Genomic DNA, 19,914 nt, shown 5'->3' with positions numbered 1-19,914 from the left:
TATTTCTCGCTCTGTATAAGATTAAAGCCCTTGTTGCAGCATCATGAGCATCACTTTGCCCGTACAGGAAATTAGATAGTGGGCACCAATGTTGGCCATTCAGCATTCCTGATCTAGGCTTAAATTTCCATTTGATTTCTTGTATCTTCTGGAAGAGATCTTTCATCTTTTTCCTTTTGTTGTTCTCTTCTCTTTCTTTGCACTGGCCATTATTATAATCTCTATGTGATTGTTACTGAAAAGCTGCATTCAGGATTCTGACCCTATTTTACTTTTGTTTCTTGCCTGTCCTTAGAAATGCTTCTTCTACCATCCATTTAGATTTTTTTCTTTACTACAGAAAAAGTCTTTTTGCATTCTTCTCTAACAATATATCTGGTTCCACAGTCCTTCTGGTTCACAGTCAATTGAATTTAGTACTTCAAATTTGTTCTTTATGTGGACTTTAAATTTCTCAAAAATGTTGTTTAAATTACATTTTGGCAGTCGGGCTTTTTAGTGCTCTTCTCCATCTTTACTTTGTAATGTTTGACAGTAATTCATGATCAGTATCACAATCTGCTCCTGGTCTTGTTTTGGCAGAGAGGATGCAGTTTCTCCAGTCATGTAGTCTATCTGATTGTCTATCTGTTGATGCCCACATGTACAGTTGTCTATTCGATTGCTTGAAGCATGTATTTGCGATAAACAGATTGTTGACCCTGCAGAATTCAACAAGTTGTTCTCCTTCATTTTTGTCCGGTAGTGACAGAAACATCTCCAGCAATATTTCATTTTTCTTTGTTCCCTGCTTTTGCTTTCTAATTGCCTATGATTATAAATGTGTCTTGTTTTGGGGTATGTGATCAATTTCCTCCTGAATACTTGCGCAAAAGCTTTCAAATTCATCTTTTTCAGCATCTGTAGTTGGAGCATAGACTTGAATAATTGTTATGCTGATAGGTTTTCCCAGAAGTCTGATAGATATTATTTCCTCAGACCTTACTGTGCTACATTTTGCCTCATTAGAACCACTCCATTGTTCTGAGTTTGCCGTTTCAGTCCACTTTGGTTCACTAACACCAAGCACTATAATGTTTAAATCATAGAATCATAAAATAATGAAGTTGGAACAGGCCTAAGGCGATCGAGTCCAACTCCCTGCTCAAGGCAGGAATCCAAATCAAAGCAGATCTGACAGATGGCTGTCCAATTTTCTCTTGACTACCTCAACAATAATGATTTTATGGTATCAAGTCAACTCTGACTTGTGGTGACCCTTTTCAGGGTTGTCTAGGTATAGAGTACTCAGAAGTGGTTTACCATTCCCTTCTTCTGAGGTTGCCCTGGGACTGTGCAGCTTACCCAAGGCCACACAGGCTGGCTTTTTCTCCCTGGAAGCATAGTGAGAAGTCAAACTCCCAGCTTCTGGCTCCGCAGCCAGAAATCTTACTCACTGAACTATCCAGCCAACTTCCACAGGTACAGATCATTCTATTCAGGCAGGACTTTTATACCTGGCTTGTAGCTGAGAAGGACTTGGGTTGCTTTGCTTGGGTGGAGTTATCTTCTCCACCCTCTCTTGTGGGGTTTTCTATAATCTAGTTTTCACATTTTATTTTTATTTGATTTACCACTGTTACAGGCCTTGAGGGTGATTTGTTGACAGAAACGTGAGGCATAAATTAAATAAATAAAACAATTCAACAAACAGCACTGCATGGCAGTAGCACCAAGCTTAAAAAAGAATGATTCATTTCAGAAGAGTGCTCATGGTGACTAGTTTTAGTTTAATTCCCCACTAACAGAAACACTAGCTAAGCTTACCAGTAGCCGCACACTGCGTGCCCTGCTGATCTCCAACCGGTCTAAACCCCTCTGCACAGAAACATTCATAACTTCCTTTCGAATTCTGACAAATCTGTGGGCAAGTTCCGAAGATGTCACACTCGTTAACATCTGAAGGCAAAGAAGGACATGTTTGAGTTTTTGTACAAGAACAACATAATTGTATCACAGATTATCCCTAAGGTCCACAGAATCCAATCTTCCCATGGCAGTCGTCCTCAATAGTGTAAACACCATCTGTTTTGTGATGTTTTGCTCATCTCCTTTTCTTTTTATGTCCCAACCAGGATTTTAATTCCCTTCCACATTTTCATCATTTTGTGCCTGAAGGGTCCTACCTCCGGAATTCCTTCCATCCTTCTGATATTCCTCTCATTTCCCCCTTTTATCTTTGTACACACATTTAATTTTATTCAAAATCACTGTCTACTCTTGTTTTGAATGTAATGAACCCCCATTTCTTCCTCTTTCTATCATTATATGAGCCTTCCAACTAGCTACCTTCACATGGAACAGAAAACCAGAATTATCTCTGGGCTTTTTCCTTCCACAACACTGTTATGTCCTGGCTTATTGTACACAAGCAGTTAGTTAGTGCTCAAGCTTGTACAAACATGCAGTTTATTCTCAGTAAGTCAAAACTCCCTAGATACCTGACCTTCATTCCCTGTACATGCAGACACGTTGAGCTTACAAGAAGCAACTGGTTTATTTTATTTTCTCTGATTTACAGCAACATTTTAAAACTGCTCTTCATTTCTCTCTCTTCTTTCTTCTTCGATAACTTGGGTTGGGGTGTGGGATACAGAAGGTAAAAGGGAAAGAAAAGAGGATTGGGGTTGGGGGGAGGAGAAACCAAAATATACTAACATCCATTCTATTCATATTGCAATACCAGGATTCAAACCCCGCTATTCTACTATTTTCTGCCTTCCATATTGTATAATCAAGGAAACAAGAGTGCATAATTAAATTCACACATGTGTAACAATGTTTAAGACAGAAAACCATTTGAAGATGAAACATACCATCACAGGTGTTTCTGTTGAGTTCACTGGGGCTGTATCCAGGCCTGCAGGTACATATAAAGCCACCTTCAGTTAAATTGGTACAGTTGTGTTCACAGATATTTTCAGCACAAGTTCTTCCTGTTCCAGAATCTAAAAATATAAGCACAGGTATGATTTTTAAGAATGAAAATGTACAACTCATAGTTTATTTTCAACTTAAAAAGCAAACAAATCTACTTTATTCCTAGTTTTTTCTTGTTTTTAGAAAACTAATCTAGTATTGTGGATTATAATTCTTGTCTCTTCCATTAAAAAAAACCAACAACTTTATTCCTAGTTCTAGATCACGGGGTGGTGGTGGTGGTGGTGGGGAGGCATTGGTTCAGAAATTATAGAAAGGGACAAGAACAAATTACACCAGCATTTCAGTTTTTCTCTTGAATTCTGGTTTCCCCCCAAAAAAACATTTGATTAAAAGCAGATCTGTGATACAAACCTAAGTACGAGAGCCATCCATTCATCTGAAGTGAATAGAGAACCCCTTTTGCAACTAAAGTACGGCCCCTAAATCCTTGGGGAATTGGTTCCAAGGGCCTCTGCGAGTGCTGAAATATGTTACAGTATTTTAGTAGCAAATGCTATACATAGCATGGTCTCTGGCTCCAGCTAGTGGCCAGCTCTGATAATGGTGGAAATATAGTTCTCTTGAATGCTATACAATGTATGGTCTCTGTCTTCCTCTAGTGACCAGTGCTGGTAACCTCACCTTTAGAAATATATATTTCTAGTATTTTCTTTTCATATTTTTAATATTTTCAGACCATGGATAAGTGAATCAGTGGAGACTGATCCCTCAGATAAGGCTCCCCCATTATACTGTGCTCAGATCATGTTTACTGCTAAGTACTGTATTTTTCCGTGTATAAACCACCACTTTTTCCTAAAATAATTAGAGGAAAAATTGAGGGTCATTTTATACACAGAAGGCGGCAGCAGAAGGAGACTGAGGCAAAAAAGCAGCCACGTGCGGCCGCCTCTCGCGGCTGCCCATTGACTGCTCCTCTGCCTCTGGTAAGGGTAAAAATTAGGGGTTCGTCCTATACCCTGGGGGGGGGGTCATATATACGGAAAAATACCGCATAGTTGCCAGGTGACTTCACTGTATGACAAGCTTTGCTGATACTGTATAGAGTGGAGAAACAAGGCCTGCTACACCTACACTTTCTTGATGCAGATTGATGCCTAGGGACTTCAGATATAAATTGTGATTGTGAAAATAATTAACAGTAATTCTAAAAGAAGGGAGAGGGGGGAGTGAAGTAGAGTTGGAGTTTGTGAAATGGTGGATTATCCACTACTTACAAAGACCTGTTAGTTTGTCCCAGCTAGGGTGAGCAGTAGAGGGCCCTGGATGGTCTATCACTCTTTAAATTCTGCTTGCTTTTTTTTTAAAAAAAGTAACGGGAATATTGTTATCATTGTATTTGCAGCTAAATGGAGGGAGGGACCACAATGGTAAAGGGAAATGGAGATTTCCCTTCTTTTCTTGCTTGGCATATGAAAAATAAGCTGGCAGGGAAGAGATGCTGTGATTATCTTTCTCGTGAGATCACAGCAGATGTAGTTTCTGTGTCATTTGGAGTGTGAGGGGAAAAGTTTTTACCAAGCTCTCCATTCTACGTGCAAGCGACCAAGACCATCAAGATTAAAGAAGAGGGGAGAGAGATGGTGAAGAGTGAGAGAGACAAGATGAATTTCTGATGGAGGACTATCCAAGAAGAGGTTGTGTTTCTGGCGGCATCTGTTTTGACAGATTTCACAATGATTCCCAATAACCACAGTTGCTGCCAAGCACACAGTTTATTTATTTATTTATTTATTGGAGTTCCTAGTACTAACAACAGTGTGCAAAAGACAGTCACAGGGGGAGGGTGGCAGTGGAAGGGGGAAAGACGGGACTCATGTAAAAACACAGTTAAGTTAGCAGTACAAGCAACGGAAGGTAGACCTTTGTAAAATGTCATGACATGAACGCCAGGAAACATAGTACGACACGGAAGAACACCCAAAGGCCCGAAGTCAAAGGGATTTTCCTTCTGATGACAAATCTGCAAGTAAGTCCCAAATGCCACTGTTAGCAATACTTACTGCAGCCTAGTTCATCAAAGTGGTCTCCACAGTCGTCATAATTGTCACAGACATAATGCAGGGGGATGCACTTCCCATTGCCACACTTGAATTCCTCAGCAGTGCAAGGTTTAGGAGTAGGTGCTCTGCCTGCACGAAGATGACAGACATAAACATTACCCTGTTTCCCCGAAAATAAGACCTAACCTGAAAATAAGCCCTAGTATGATTTTTCAGGATGCTCGTAATATAAGCCCTACCCCCAAAATTAAGCCCCAGTTAAGTGAAACCCCACCTTCCACCTTTGTGCTGCAACCAGAAGATGATGACATAACTGTATTTGAATAAATGTAGATGGTTAGACATGAAAAAAGTAAAACATCCCCTGAAAATAAACCCTAATGCATTTTTTTTGGAGCAAAAATTAATATAAGGCCCTGTCTTATTTCCAGGGAAACACAGTACTCCTCATAAACATATAATGTTCTGCAGATAGAATACTGCAGACCCTGTTAGGGAAACATTGTAAACCAGAATGAGCTACTTCAGTGGATCTAGGGGCTATTTTCCCTGCTCCAAAACACATTGTACCAGCCCTGAAAATCAGCAAAACCAAGGCTAGCTAGAAGTCCACTTTTTGGTGGTGTAGCGGTGTGAATGAATCCCATTTTATTTGCAGAACCACTGGAGCAGATAGTGACTTTTCCCAGGTGGGTGGCAGGTTTTTTTATTTTGCCAGGGATGTATCCAGGAGGCACAAATAAGGCTTCTGAGGGCCACACCTGTCCCCTGTATAACACTTCGGCTACCTGAGCGGTCACAGTAAAGGACCGGTCAACCTTTTTGAAGTAGACCACTTAGCAACCTTCCCCACATTGATGCTTTGAGATACGATGGACTGGATCTGACGCTTTTGCAGCAGGACATGAGGTAGGCTGAGAGAGCCTTCAGTGACCTTAATTTCTAAATGCAAAAGGCCCCATGATACTTACACAGCTTGACAAGAAAAAGATCTCCAAGATGATGAGAAACATTTATCATGCAACCAAATGAGAAATGATTCAAATTTAACCTGAGCCAGAGAAGAATCTGGGGCCTTGAAAAGCTCAGCTTTTCTCTGAATTTGCCTTTCACCTCAGCTCATACAATGTCACAATCACTAGGGACACTATTCTATTTTTTTCTTATTAATTTTTTAAACACTGGTAACCTACAGTTCTCTTCTTTTTCATCACTTCCATCTCCACAATCATCCTCCTGGTTGCAAAGTTCATGGCTGTAGATGCAACGGTTATTCCCACAACGAAAGCGGAATGGTGGCTCACAGGCAATATCCACTGAAATTAAGGAAATCAATGGTTTTTAAATAGTTTGCAGGACAGTGAGATTAAAAAAAAACAATTTATTTGAAAACATGCTTGAAAAGTGCTAGATAGTGATCCTAAACTAGTGAAAGAAGTCACATCATCTAGTCATACACTATTAATAATTAACGAACAGTGAAGACATAATAGTGGCCTTGACTATTAGTTCCTCCTTTCGTCCCATGGTCCACTGTTACATCTCACCAATGTTAAACCTATTTAATTTCCTGATCCTTGAATCCCACTCAAGTTTACATCCACACTGGCCATTCCTGTGTCTATCACAAGGAAGAGATGGATGAATTCTCTCAGTTTCCTTCCAGAATGCCCTGGAAACTTTCAGTTTCATTAAGACTGTTTATTCTCAGGAAATAGTTAACAATTCATTTGTGGTGTTAACATTTAACAAACAAACTGAAATTTCTACAAGAAGTTAACTCAGGCCACCATCTAAAATGCTACGTAATTAGCCCCACCCGCCCACATGTTTTGCCAACCGCGGCTGGCTGTTGAGTAGACCCTCAAATATAGTTTCTGATATGGCAGGGTGGTGGTTTGGTCCCATTCAAACTAACTCAAACTCTTTAATAAGCTGAGAGAGAGGTTTAGAACCAGCCCAAGTCCAATGTTCTCAGCTTACAGCAAAAGTGAAGCTCTTCATCCGAGCCATCTCCGCAGTCATCATCACCATCACATTTCCAATACGGCTGAATACAGACATGGTTCTTGCACTCAAACATTGTTCGTGGACAATAGGTACCGTTAGGATAGCGAGTAGCTGATAAAAAGAAAGTCTTCTTTAATGTCACCATTATTTTTCTCTATAATATTTTCTGTAGAACATCACAGAGACGTAAATAGTTCTGTTTGTTCTTCTACAGCCTCATTTCACTCTTTCATTACGTTCAGAATACAATTTATATTCACATTACTGGTATGGGCAGATGAGATCCCTGGTCTCAAGAGAAAAGAAAAAAATATGACATCTTAACCAGGTCAGTTCCATTCTGTTCAGTTCTCTCGAGTACATGGAGATGTACCATTATAGGCAGTTTGAGGGGTGGGTGGGGATTGCTTTTGGTTTCATAATGAGATGAGTTTGACAAAAACTTTAAATTTTGTGGGAGGGATTACACTTCCCCGAAACATCGGTCTCCACGGTGACTAGTCATACTGGCTGGGCAATTGTGAGAGTTACAATGCAAACAACTTTCCAATACTCTGGTTTGCATTAAATGTTTCCTGAATACGGAAAGCTATATTATGGCCATCAATACTACTACTACTAATAATAATAATAATAATGTGTTGTCAAGTCAATTCCAACTTATGTCAGTACTTTTCAGGGTTTTCTAGGTAGAGAGTACTCAGAAGTGGTTTTACCATTCCTTTCCTCTTGCGGGGGGGGGGGGTTGCCCTGGGACCAGTGTGTAGCTTGCCCAAGGCCACATAGGCTGGCTCTTCTCCCTGGAGGCATAGAGGAAAATCAAACTCCCAACTTCTGGCTCTGCAGTCAGATACCTAACTGATTTGAGCTATCCAAACACTAACTTTGCTTAACTAGACACAGCAATGCACTTTACATTTTCTTTAAATTTAGGACATAGTGGAAAGAAACCACAGATGTTTGCTCTTCCAACCACCACCACCACCAAAAAAAAAATAATGGAAAAGAGGGCCACGAGGAATCCCTCTCTCATGCAGGTTGCTGCAACAGATGTAGGAACTCACGACAAGTTGCTTCATCAGAGAAATCCAGACAATCTGCACTTCCATCACATCGGAACCGTTCTGCAATGCAATGCCCACTGTTGCACTGGAAATAACCTGGATGGCAGGTCCTTAGTTCTAAAAAGAAGAATAAGTTGCTGTTATGAAAAGGCTTTTAAAGAAAAGGGAGAATAGGAAAGAGTGTCTGGCCCATAAACTTAACCCGCAGAAGGTTGGAAACTGATCCAATAAGGCTCACATTTAGCTCCTCCTCCTCCTCTTCTAGCCCCACCCCTGTTCAGCTATGGGGAGGGGACAGACTGCTCTCCATACAAATCAGGAAAAGCTCAGCTGGTTTGGCATGCAGCCTGAAAACAGGGCTTCATTTTTTTTCTTTCTTTCTTTTTTAATGTGCCAGAATGAAAAACAACACCAGCCACTCTCAAGACGGCTTTTCTAGCCTTCATATCACAAAGGTAATGTCAGCCTGCAGTTTTACATCAAACACACCATGGGGATCTTTAGAACACCCAAACTGCAACACCCACCACAGTCCCGTTCATCTGAGTTGTCCTCACAGTCATTGTCATGGTCACATATCCACCGAGAAGGGATGCAGCGCAGGTTGTCACACCGGTATTCACTTTCTGTGCACTCACGGGGACCTTGAGATAAAGAGAGGTAGCACAGGCACAACTGGTGACTCGTTGGGCTGAAATGTTTGATAAATATAGTGGTGCCCCGAAAACGGGTGCCTTGTTTAATGACATAGCGATGCTTTTTTTGAGATCGTTTTTGTGATAGCATTGCGATGTTTTAAATGGTAAAACATCACTTTGCGATGATCGGTAAGCTGTTTCGCTTATCGATTTTCGCATAGCGATGTTTTCCTAACAGCTGATTGGTGGTTCCAAAATGGCCACCGGGATAAAAAAATGGCCGCCCACAGTGTTTTTGCACCCATTCCTTGCTTACCGGGCAGCGAAAATGGCGGCCATATGGAGGATTTTCGCAGAACTGTGAGTTTTTTGCCCATATGAACGCATTAAATGTGTTTTAATGCATTCCTATGGGCTTTTTTGTTCCGCATAGTGACAAATCCGTATAGCGATGATTTTTCCGGAACGGATTATCTTCACTATGTGGGGTACCACTGTAATGCAAGCACAGATACTCAGCAAACACAGTTGCTCCAAAGCTAGTGCAACTCTTGTGGCAGTTGGAGGATTTACTTGCAGCCTGCGAAACACAAGCAGTCCAAAGGACACCATTTTGGAAAACGCCTCCCCCCTTGGCTCAGGGCTTGCCCTGCTAAGGAACATGTCACCGTCACTAAGCTCAAGTTAGGACAACTGACAGAAAAACCACATGGTTTTAAATCTCACCCTGCTGATAATAATTTTCTGAATATGTGTCACCATTGTCCCTTTCCTAAGAATGTTCGGAAGAAGTGATAGTCACTACTTCTTTAATAGCCAGTGTCTAATTAAATTTGTAACCCACCAGTAGCTGGACAGTACCAAAGCGTTTACAGCATTTGGGTCATCAAATAGCACAATCTTAAACTCTAGAGAACTGCTTAAATGAAAGCATATTTAATCACGGGAGTTCTGAATGAGAAATCTGGAAAGGGCAAATTCCTTACCATCTATGCGCGAAATGTCAAATTTACACAAGAAATGTGCATAATATTTCAATGCAAACTACCAGTACTAGAGAGTCTGAAAGATCTTACTGCAGTTCTGTTCATCAGATTCATCTCCACAGTCATTGTCTCCATCACACTTCCACCGCAGCGGGATACAACGGTGATTATCACAACGGAAATCTCCCAAAGGATCACAAGTCAGGCCCTCTGCAGCACACACAGAATTTTCAAAGCAGTCAACAGCCAAGCACGTGCCTATCCTTCTCAAAGATAACTTGGTGAGAACAGAGGAATAGTACGCAGAAATACATGTACGGCAACAGCAAAAAGTCCACAAATTTAGAAACTTCTTTTCAAGTGCCTTTCTAACAAACCAGTTTTGTGAGGGAAAAAAGGTCTTATGCTGTCGAATATTTTCTCTGTGTCTAGCAACAACTATCAGAGCAGCTGATTATTCTGCTATTTACTGTAACAGAATAATCCTGTTTGCTTATGCAATTGCATAAAGCCAATCATATCAACATTTCTGCACTCTGGAGAGGTTCCCCTTCTGCATGCGTTTCTGCACTGGTGCAAAATTTGTTGTCCAACTGACTGGATGACCAATCACACAACAGACAGCCTGCTCTGCAGTTGCACTTACACATGAGGCCAATGTCAACAGGATTTGGGATTTTGCCTTATCAACATCTGAAAATCATGTACCCTCATGTGAGCAGACCAAAGAAGAATGCCTGCTCAAATGAGACCCCAAGATAGCTTTCAATACAGGTAAGCTCATCACTTGCCACATCTTCTGGTAATAAATGAATGTTACCTGGTACAAAGAAGCTAAATTACATTTTTGGAGCCAGGTATATCATTGAATTGAGTTTTTCTTCAACTGTCAACCCCGTCATAGGATTCTCTATATTCAGCACCCATGCTGTTTAAAGATCCCTCTAGAACCACCAGATTATGGTGAAATGCCATCAATTCTCCCTGCAGTCTCATTCAGGATTGAATTCGTGAAATTTTGTTGTTATTATTTAGTTGTTAAGTCATGTCCGACTCTTTGTGACCCCATGGACCAGTCGGTATGAATTTAGATGGATACTGTATATGATTTTCAGCACTGAAGCTACTGACGGCTTTACACCTTGGCATACAGAATATGATCATTTCAAATAAATTCTTCAGCCTTTAGACATACCACAGCCTTGTTCATCACTGTTGTCTCTGCAGTCATTGTGACCATTGCACACGGACCACAACGGGACACAACGGTAGTTTGTTCTACAGCTAAATTCTGTGTGATTGTCACATCGGTAGGCAGGGCCCACTACAAGAAAAGGAAAAGTTACCCTTTGATTACTATGGTCCAGGATGAATTCATTTTCCCTGAAGATGTAAAAAGCAGCTTCCAAACTTTCTTCAGATAGGATACAGATAAAACAGAGAAACCATTGGCTACCCTAGATTTATTTATATTTAAATGCAGAAAGGGTTTTTCCATGTAAAATAAGGTACACATCAGAGAAAAAATTCTAATTCTGCTCTGGTTCCCGAGGCAGAAAAAACTAAGGGATGTCCCTTTACCAACCACTGACAAACTGGCATTCTTCTTTAAGAACATCTGAACCTGCCATGTAGGGTGTCCACCTCATTCATGACTGAGTCAGGCCTCACCTAATCCCCAGTTTGTCCTAAGTGTTTCCATAACCACACTACTGAGGTTCTCTGTAACTGGGAAAGGATCCTTTCACTCTGCTTTCTCCTCTCATTTTAATTTCGGACCTGAAGCTATAGATGAGCTGGGGAAGAGGAAGCGGAGGACCCTGCAGAGGGTCCACACATGTATCTGTTGTCAATCAAAGCAGATTTTCTCTCAAGCATATACTCAAAAGGCATTGCCCAAGTCCTTGAGCAACACACTGTGCAGACCTAAGAATGTGACCAATAGCGTCACTCAAGAGTGATAAAGGAGTGCCTTCTCCTCCGGTGCTTTCAATACACATGAAAACATTCTAATTACTTTGTGACTCGAGAGAGCCAGAGAGCTAGTCTGGATTCATTGTATTGGAATAAGGAAGTGTGCTATTGTTAACTTGGCAGTAATCTGCCTGTCTGTTCCTTCATGCTCTGCAGTACCTTCAGAACATTACTGGGACATTTTTTTCCAAAATGCTCCACCACCGCATCAGGGATGGTGCTGTGTTCCATGTTGTTTGGCTAGCATCTCTCTAACAGTGGTAGGAGCAAAGTTAGCCAAAATTTCCCAAGTTCTGTAACAAACAAAAAGCACTGCCTGCTGCGATTTGCTTACTGCATTCGTGAATTGGTTCGTCCGACTGATCGCCACAGTCATCGTCCACATCGCATTTCCAGGACTGGGGGATGCAGCGGCCATTGTTGCATTTAAATTGGCCTGGAGGGCAAGTTCTGCTGGCGCAATGCGAACTGTCCTCATCTGAGTGATCGCCACAGTCGTCCTCTCGGTCACACTGCCAGGCCTCTGGGATGCATCGTTTGTTGGCACATTGCCACTGGTGAGATTCACACTGATGGTTGGCTAAGAGGGACCACAATTGTGAAATGCATACCTTTTTAGAAATATGCAGCCCAGGCACTTCTATCTGAAGTGATTAAGAGATGACAATTTGTTTTTTTTTTAAGTTAAATCTATGCTCAAATCAATGGGAGGGTTAGCTATGTAGAGAAATGCTGACGCACAGTTACACCTAGCATAGTGGCTCCCAAACCTTTCAGATTTACACCTTACTTTGAGTTCTGAGAAACCTTCCCCTTCTCCCGTCTTCTCCTAACCCTAATCCAATCCCACTTTTAACAACCCCCCCAAAAAAAACTCAACTTGAAATTAAAAATAAAGCAAAAACAATACATTTTTGAAAATCAAAAATGCTTTTTCATAAGACATTTTGAGAAATGCTAAATTCTGCCAGCAATACCTGTCACAGAAATTTGTTTAGGCAGATTGTTTTTAAAAAACATTATGAAACTGCCATGGTTTCATGTTCCCTTTGAAATTTCTTCACATCCTGGCATGCTACATAATTTGCGAACCAGTTTTGGACCCAATGGATATACTAAGTAACCTAAGTATCAAGAAAATTAATGTTTTGCTTGTTAAGAATGCATGCTAGACATGATATAGCCTTACTGGCCTTCCATGGAGCGTAATGGCTCTCACTTTCTGATCACTCTTGTTCACATCTTAAAAACAGCATGAATAACTAAACTAGCCATTGACTTCAACAAGTGATTTAAAAAAAAATTGTATGTGTTGTCTGAAAGCAGAAGCAGTTGGGACTCATTAAGTCAGAGAAAAGAGCCGAGGACAAAACAGGAATTCTCCCTCTTGCTTGTCATGAAAGACACAATCCAGAATTTCAAAGGCTACAACGCCCTGCTAGAAATAAATCACTGGTATGAAGTCTGCAGATTCTTTACTCACTCTTGCTAGAGTGATCAAAAAGTGGCGCCGTCCTCAACAACCTACAAAATTCCCTGTTTCTCGTGATCTATCAATCCTATTGAAAGAATGTTTTGTCAAGGCGACGGTTCATGAAAAAGGACCAGCTGTGACATCCCTAAATCCCTTTCACTGCTTGTGGTTAGAGATGGACGCCAAGCACTGGTTCTGGGGCTCGAAAAGCAGGTTCGGTGCTTTGGGCACACAGCTGTTCCATGGGCACCCTGGCTTCCCAGTCCCGCTTCCTCCAGCGGGCGCCCACTCAGAGGCAATGGCACAGCTTCCCAGCCCTGCCTCCTCTGGCAGGTGCTTACTGAGAGGTAGCTGCTGGAGGAGGTGGGGCTGGGAAACCACATGCGGCCACTGAATAGGCACCCACCAGAGAAGTCAAGGGCTGGGAAGCCAGGGTGCTTGCAGAACAGCTGTGCGCCTGAAGTGTCTAAACTGACACAAACCAGCAAATTGGCAGTTCTTGCCCATCTCTCCTTGTGATAAAGGACTGGTTAGACAGATGCAGGGCTTTGAGAATATACAACTTGCCACACACCACAAAGGATGTGGTCTTCATCTGATCTGTCTGGGCAGTCAGATAGGCCGTTGCACAAGTAATGAGAGCTGGTACAGTTGCCATCGTTGCACTGGAACTGCCCGACAAGGCAGTGTCTAGGGGGGCACGTTGGAGGTTCATCGGAGCCATCCCGGCAATCTCTTTGCCCATCACATTTCCACCATATGGGAATGCATCTATAAAGAAAAGGAGACAAGAATATTCCTTTTGAGGAAGCAATGACACTGGATGCCTCTACAGGACTAATGATGACCATGTCGATTCGGCAGCAAGTCTCACGCAGCCCAAGGAGACTTAAGTTCCAAGTTAAGGACGCTTAATGCCACAACCTGGGTCTTTAAAAGAGGCCAAATTCAAGATCAATATCAGGCAAAAACCAAAATGAAAAATAAAGATGACAAAAATGTTGCGGCACCTTAAAGACTAACTGCTATATTATAACAAGAGCTTTTGTGGAGAAGTCCACTTCCTCAGACAAGTAAAACAGTTTTCAAGAAAAATAGTTTTCTTTTGCAAAGGCCTCAAACACTTCCAATAAATTAGCCTTTTGTAGAAAATATCCTATTTGTACCTACTGACGAGTCTGGGCAAACATCTCTACGCCACCTTTAGGTAATTTCCGATATACTACTCTGTGAAGGCTGTCCTCTTCCAAGGGGTTTTCTCATCTCCAAATACTGCAATTTCTGCAATGCTCAGCCGATTGGACAGTGGTCTACCCTTCAGAGAGCCACATGAAGCCTTTAGATCAACCACCAGGTGTTGGAGCACTGTACATGACTCCTCCTGAAGAAGACTCCACTCAGTAGATTATATGTTGTCCCCAAAACATCTCTGAAGCCACTGGAGGCAACTTTGCTGATCTGCTCTCAATCTCTGCCCCCCCCACACCCTCAAGTCACAGTTACAGCTGTAACAAGGCAAAGATATGCTGAGTATGTCAGAAGTACCACAGGGACCACTGGAAAAGGCAAGAATGAAAAAAACGAAAGGCAGGCCAAAGAGACAAAGAAAGGAAATAAAGCAGATAGTCAGCTGGGCTGTATGGTAGCAACGATGGCATCCTGACAGCCCATGACACCAGAATGACAACAATTCTATCACGGTGGCATGTAGCCTTCAGGATGATAGCTGATGATGAAGCAGAACTACCCGTGTTTGCCGCATTAGTTTACTGTGCCTCCACGTGCCCAAGGGCCAGCAACGCTTCACAGGAGTTAGGACAGTGTAGTAATTAGAGCAGGGACGAGGAAATCTCAGGGCCTGGACCCAAATCTAGCCTCCCAGTTTGGCTCATTTCCAGCTGTGGAAAGCAGACAACTACAGCCTTTCCCCATAATCTCATAGTTTGGCGATTCCCCGACTTCTGTGTCAGTTGGAATTCCTTTCCTAAGGCTGAGTTACTGGCAGTAAAACTAGTATTTTTCATCCAGCCTTTCCATATTTGGCCCTGCGTATCAGTGGAATGCAGCCCCTGAGAATTTCTAGGCAAACTGAATCTGGACCAAAAGAGATGCCCATTTGTGGAGCAGGGTATTGGATAAGCACCGGGGGGGGGGGGGGGGAACCAACTTCCAATCCCCACTCAGCCAATAAGCTTACAGGTAATCTTTAGCCAGAACTAGACATAATCTTCCAGCCTGACTTTCCCTATTGAATCATTGCCTCATGGCACAGTGGTTAAAACGCTGTACTGCAGCTAAAACTGTGCTCACGACCTGGGGTTCAAATCCCAGGTAGCCGGCTCAAGGTTGACTTAGCCTTCCATCCTTCCAAGGTCGGTAAAATGAGTACCCAGCTCGCTGGGGGGGGGGGGGGGGGCAACGTGTAGCCTGTATAATTAAAAATTGTAAACCGCCCGGAGAGTGCTTGTAGCGCTATGGGGCGGTATATAAGCCCAATAAATAAATAAATAAATAAATTGCAGGGAAAAATGGGTACCAGGAATTATGTTGAGAGAAATGTATTGAATAAATGGACATACCTTTCACTGTCTGCACACAGGAACTGGGTGCTGGAGCACATAGGGAGGCAGTGAGCTGTGTCACCAAACTGAATTACCATAAAGTTATCAGGGCAGGCACAGGAATAGCCATAACCACCACTTTTTATTAGACACAAATGGGAACAGCCACCATTGTTGGTCCCACAAGGATTACTCACTAACAAAAGAGAAATGGAGAGACCTCTAATTATTTCTCAGAAAAGAAATGTCCATTAAAGGAATACAATTGCTACTAAAATGGGAAAGGCCACTTCCGTCTTTTGTTTGACCCCAAATCAAATTCCTGTGTTCTTAACTTCTAACTTAGGTTCCAGGTTAGTTCCAGAACATTGTCCTGCACCCACACAAACTGCTGAGTTTGTTTCCTATTGATTTATATACAGGAACAAGTTTAATGGAAACATGTAATCCATGCAACATATTGAAGAGAAATCCTGCTTCCTTCCAGGTTTCCTATCCTAGCTCAACAGATCTTCTGGATAAGTTATTTTAGGGCAGACTATGCGTTATTTCCACTTGTAAAAAGCCACGAGATATGGCAGGTACCCCATCAGATTTGGTGTAGGACTGGGACTGAGTCTGAGTAAAGGGACACATGCTAGGGATGGATGAAATTATTTATGGTGTGGCTAGGGGATGTGGACAGGGCCAACTTTTTCTCCCTCTCACAATGCCAAAAAGAACCCAAGAGCAAATGAAGCTGAATGGCACAAGAGTCGGAACTAATAATAAGCAGTACTCCTTTACATAAGGCATGGTTAAAGGTATGGAATATGCTAGTCTTAAATGTAATCCTAGCCATCAGCTGAGATGGGCTGTCAAAAGTATTTGGACAGACCAACAGAGGATAAGGCTATCAATGACTATGAGTCATGGTGGTTAAGTATCAGATGCGGCAGCCCTTTGTTAACCAGTTGGTGGAGAATACAAGAAAAAGGGGTGCATTCATATCCTGCTTGCGGGCTTCATATCCTGCTTGGTTAGCTACTGCAGGAACAAAATGCTGGACTAGCTAGATCTTCCATTTGACCCAGCATGGCTCTTCTTAAATTCCTACACCAAGGCCGCCTAGTATTTAAAAAAGCAGGCTAGCTCAAAGCATAACCTGAGAAGAAACAAGCAATAGTCCAAATCTAGGGTTAACAAAACAGTCAAAACCCGAATTAACAATGCAGAGTACGTAGATACAAAGAACAGGCAACCACAGGGAGGCAGCCTGTCAGCCGTCTTTTCTTGCTTGCTCATATAATGGGATCAAAACAGACAGGGAGCAGCTGGATCCAGTTAATTCAATGACCCATTTAGAACAAATGCAATGGAGCATAGGCAGCGATGATTCTGACAATGGTATTATACGTACATCAACAGAAGTGCTTCTAAAGCTCACTCCATGGGAGCAAAATGTTTAAACGACAAGCAGATCTCTGCAGTAGGTCCACCTCCCCGCAGCAACTGCTTGCACTGCAGGCAGAACTCAAAGGAATAGGCTTTCAGGAAGAAACAGATATTGACAGTTGAGAGAATGAATTCCTCACCAATTGGCTGTCTGTATGGGTGATAGACATGGATATCAAAGGGTCTGTGGGTAGTGTTCACCAGAACTGTCCTGCCTGATCCATTGTATTTATTTCCCTTTTCAACTGTTCTGGTATTCCAATCAGTCCAGTAGACCGTGTCCTCAAAAATTGTTATTGCAAAAGGGTGAGGTAATGTCCCGTCATAAACAGTGTGACGGTGCTGACCATCCAAATCTGAGTATCTGAAAGGAAAAAGAAAAGGGAGGTAAAACTGGGACAGAAATTGCAAGAGCACCTCAACTATTCACCACTGCTTCAGAGTGAATGGAACATAAGAGTCACCAAAAACAATTTTATTGTGGTGTTTTCCCAAAGGGGCCAAAATAGAATCTCAAGCATCACTATTAATGCACTAAACATTTAGCTAGATGCCTAGAAAATGCCACCCAGATCAGCTTTTGATGTCACCATCAGAATAGAAAAAAACAATACCCTCAAGGTATCATGAATATTTCTCATTAACTGAACAGCTGCACAGAATCAGCCATCTTTATAATTTACTTCAATAAATTAAAACTGCATTTCAATGGGCTAATGACTATCATTTTCATCACCACCACCACTAACTCCATAGGAATAGCAAATATTTCTTCTAAGCAATTCACTATAATTACAGTGGTGCCCCGCATAGTGACGTTAATCCATTCCGGATTAATTGTTGCTATCCGGAAACATCGCTATACGGATAGGAAAAACCCATAGGAACGCATTAAACTCCGTTTAATGTGTTCCTATGGGGCGAAAACTCACAGTTGAGTGAAGATCCTCCATAGCGCCACCATTTTCGCCGCCTCAGTAAGGGAGGGCAGCGCACGAAAATGCTTGTGGCGGCCATTTTGGTTACCCGGCGGCCATTTTGGAACCGCCGATCAGCTGTTCTAAAAACATTGCAATGCGAAGATCGGTAAGCGAAATGCTTACCGATCATCGCAATGCGATGTTTTCCCTATCTAAACATCGCAATGCGATCGCATTAGCAATCGCAAAAAATAGATCGCTACGCTGATTCGTTGTTAAACGGTGCGCTCGTTATGCGAGGCACCACTGTAATTTCATTATGCAATGAAAGGCTGCAGGAACATGGAAAAGCCTTTGACTGCAGGGTGGAACCTCAGAACTGCTATTGCCCTTGGAAAAATATACAGTATCTGAAAAAGGCTTTAAGTGCTTGTTTTTGACTTTTATATCCTCCTGGTATCAAAAGGGCACTTCCTTTACATATACTGTGTCCACTGATCTACCACGCCATAGTTTTGGACTTCCTTCCTGCCAACACCATGACATGTCATTCTCCTATATTTACTGGGCACAATGAAGGGAAGTTTTTTAAAAAGCCCAAAAACCTGGAAATATATGCAAGAAATTAACTCTAGAATGGGATGGGGTGGGGGCAGAAGAAGTAAAACAATGTAAAAGTATTCATCTAGAAGATTAACAAGAAGATGATTCAAATTATGTCTTATTACTTCCAGATAAAGGGTGAAGTTTTCAGTCTCCAGTATCACACACTGCTTTGTTTTTTCAATACATAACACAATCAGTGGTATGTAACAGAGGGGGGATTTGAGCTGAAGCATTGGAGACAAGTATTGTCAGAACTTTGTCATCCCACTGAGTATTCACAATCGCAATTGTATACACTGATAAATATCTTTATTTCTAAATTTCAAATACAGTATCTCAAATTCCCCTCTTTTTTGTTTCTTCTCTATACTTTCCTTCTTAATTAATCAAAACCCCTTTGTTATTGATAGACATTACATATGTTTCATTTCATGGTTGAAATCCTGTTCTGCAACTTATGTCATGAGCATTTTTTAAAAATAAAACAAGTCCAAGCCCATCCACTTCCAACTGACCCAAGGTACATGTGGAATCCCTTTTTTCATTGGGAAGCTGTTGGGGGGGGGCACGAGATAAGGGCAAGTTTCTAAGTTGTGAGCCGCCCAGAGTAGACCATGTCTAGATAGGCGGCATATAAATACAATAAATAAAGAAAGAAAATAAAGAAAGAAAGAAAAACTGCTGCCACTGGGATATCTTCCCCTGTGGCAGCAATTAAAGGTCTTCCTCCTTGTCAGTCTTTTGGCCACCAGTGGCTTCCTGATGATGAAAAGGATTCCCCAGGAACACTGGGGCCTTCAGGGGTCAGAACTGTTTTATTGCTCAAAAATTGCCACGGCTGACGTCATCGTCTGCCTTACACATTGCAACTTACAGAACAGAATTTCAAACAATACATAACGTGATCAACATAATGAATCTATCAACTGTTTTCTTCAGTGAGTGTTTACAGAATTTAAAATTTAGGTAGAAATTTAAAGCAAAAACTAACTTGACACAACATTTCAAGATACGTATACTTGCAGAAATCATAGTTTAAAAGATTCTAACAGGATTGCAAGTACTTAAAAAAAGCAAAGAATTTTAATTATCTTAACTTAAATAAAACTGTATTGCCCCAATGATTTCTCATCATTAATGAGAAATATCAGTGACAAAAATATTGCTAGTTATATCTGTGATGCAAAACAGATGGCTTGTGTTTTGAAACTGAAAAAGACTAGTTTGGTAACCCCCCAAAATTTGGTATGAAGAGTTACCCA

The 19,914-nt window shown here is 41.7% G+C and overlaps 1 protein-coding gene across 3 annotated transcripts in view; it reads right to left on the bottom strand.

Moving 5' to 3' along the window:
• The window catches only part of LRP2 (LDL receptor related protein 2), a 194,525-nt gene that overhangs the window by 30,669 nt on the left and 143,942 nt on the right, over positions 1–19,914 (bottom strand). For all 3 annotated transcript variants that reach the window (XM_078394476.1, XM_078394478.1, XM_072981712.2), the window contains 13 exons: positions 17,267–17,490; positions 15,711–15,888; positions 13,706–13,902; positions 11,992–12,237; positions 10,879–11,007; positions 9,774–9,893; positions 8,587–8,703; positions 8,060–8,176; positions 6,969–7,106; positions 6,179–6,301; positions 4,986–5,114; positions 2,856–2,987; positions 1,807–1,938 (listed from right to left, as the gene is read on the bottom strand). In XM_078394476.1, coding sequence (XP_078250602.1) covers positions 1,807–1,938; positions 2,856–2,987; positions 4,986–5,114; positions 6,179–6,301; positions 6,969–7,106; positions 8,060–8,176; positions 8,587–8,703; positions 9,774–9,893; positions 10,879–11,007; positions 11,992–12,237; positions 13,706–13,902; positions 15,711–15,888; positions 17,267–17,490 — 1,982 coding nt within the window. The remainder of the gene's footprint in view (positions 1–1,806; positions 1,939–2,855; positions 2,988–4,985; positions 5,115–6,178; positions 6,302–6,968; positions 7,107–8,059; positions 8,177–8,586; positions 8,704–9,773; positions 9,894–10,878; positions 11,008–11,991; positions 12,238–13,705; positions 13,903–15,710; positions 15,889–17,266; positions 17,491–19,914) is intronic.

Source organism: Pogona vitticeps, chromosome 1 (genome assembly GCF_051106095.1).
Source record: "Pogona vitticeps strain Pit_001003342236 chromosome 1, PviZW2.1, whole genome shotgun sequence".
Lineage (NCBI taxonomy): Eukaryota > Metazoa > Chordata > Lepidosauria > Squamata > Agamidae > Pogona > Pogona vitticeps.
This window is presented reverse-complemented; position numbering and strand designations above follow the sequence as displayed.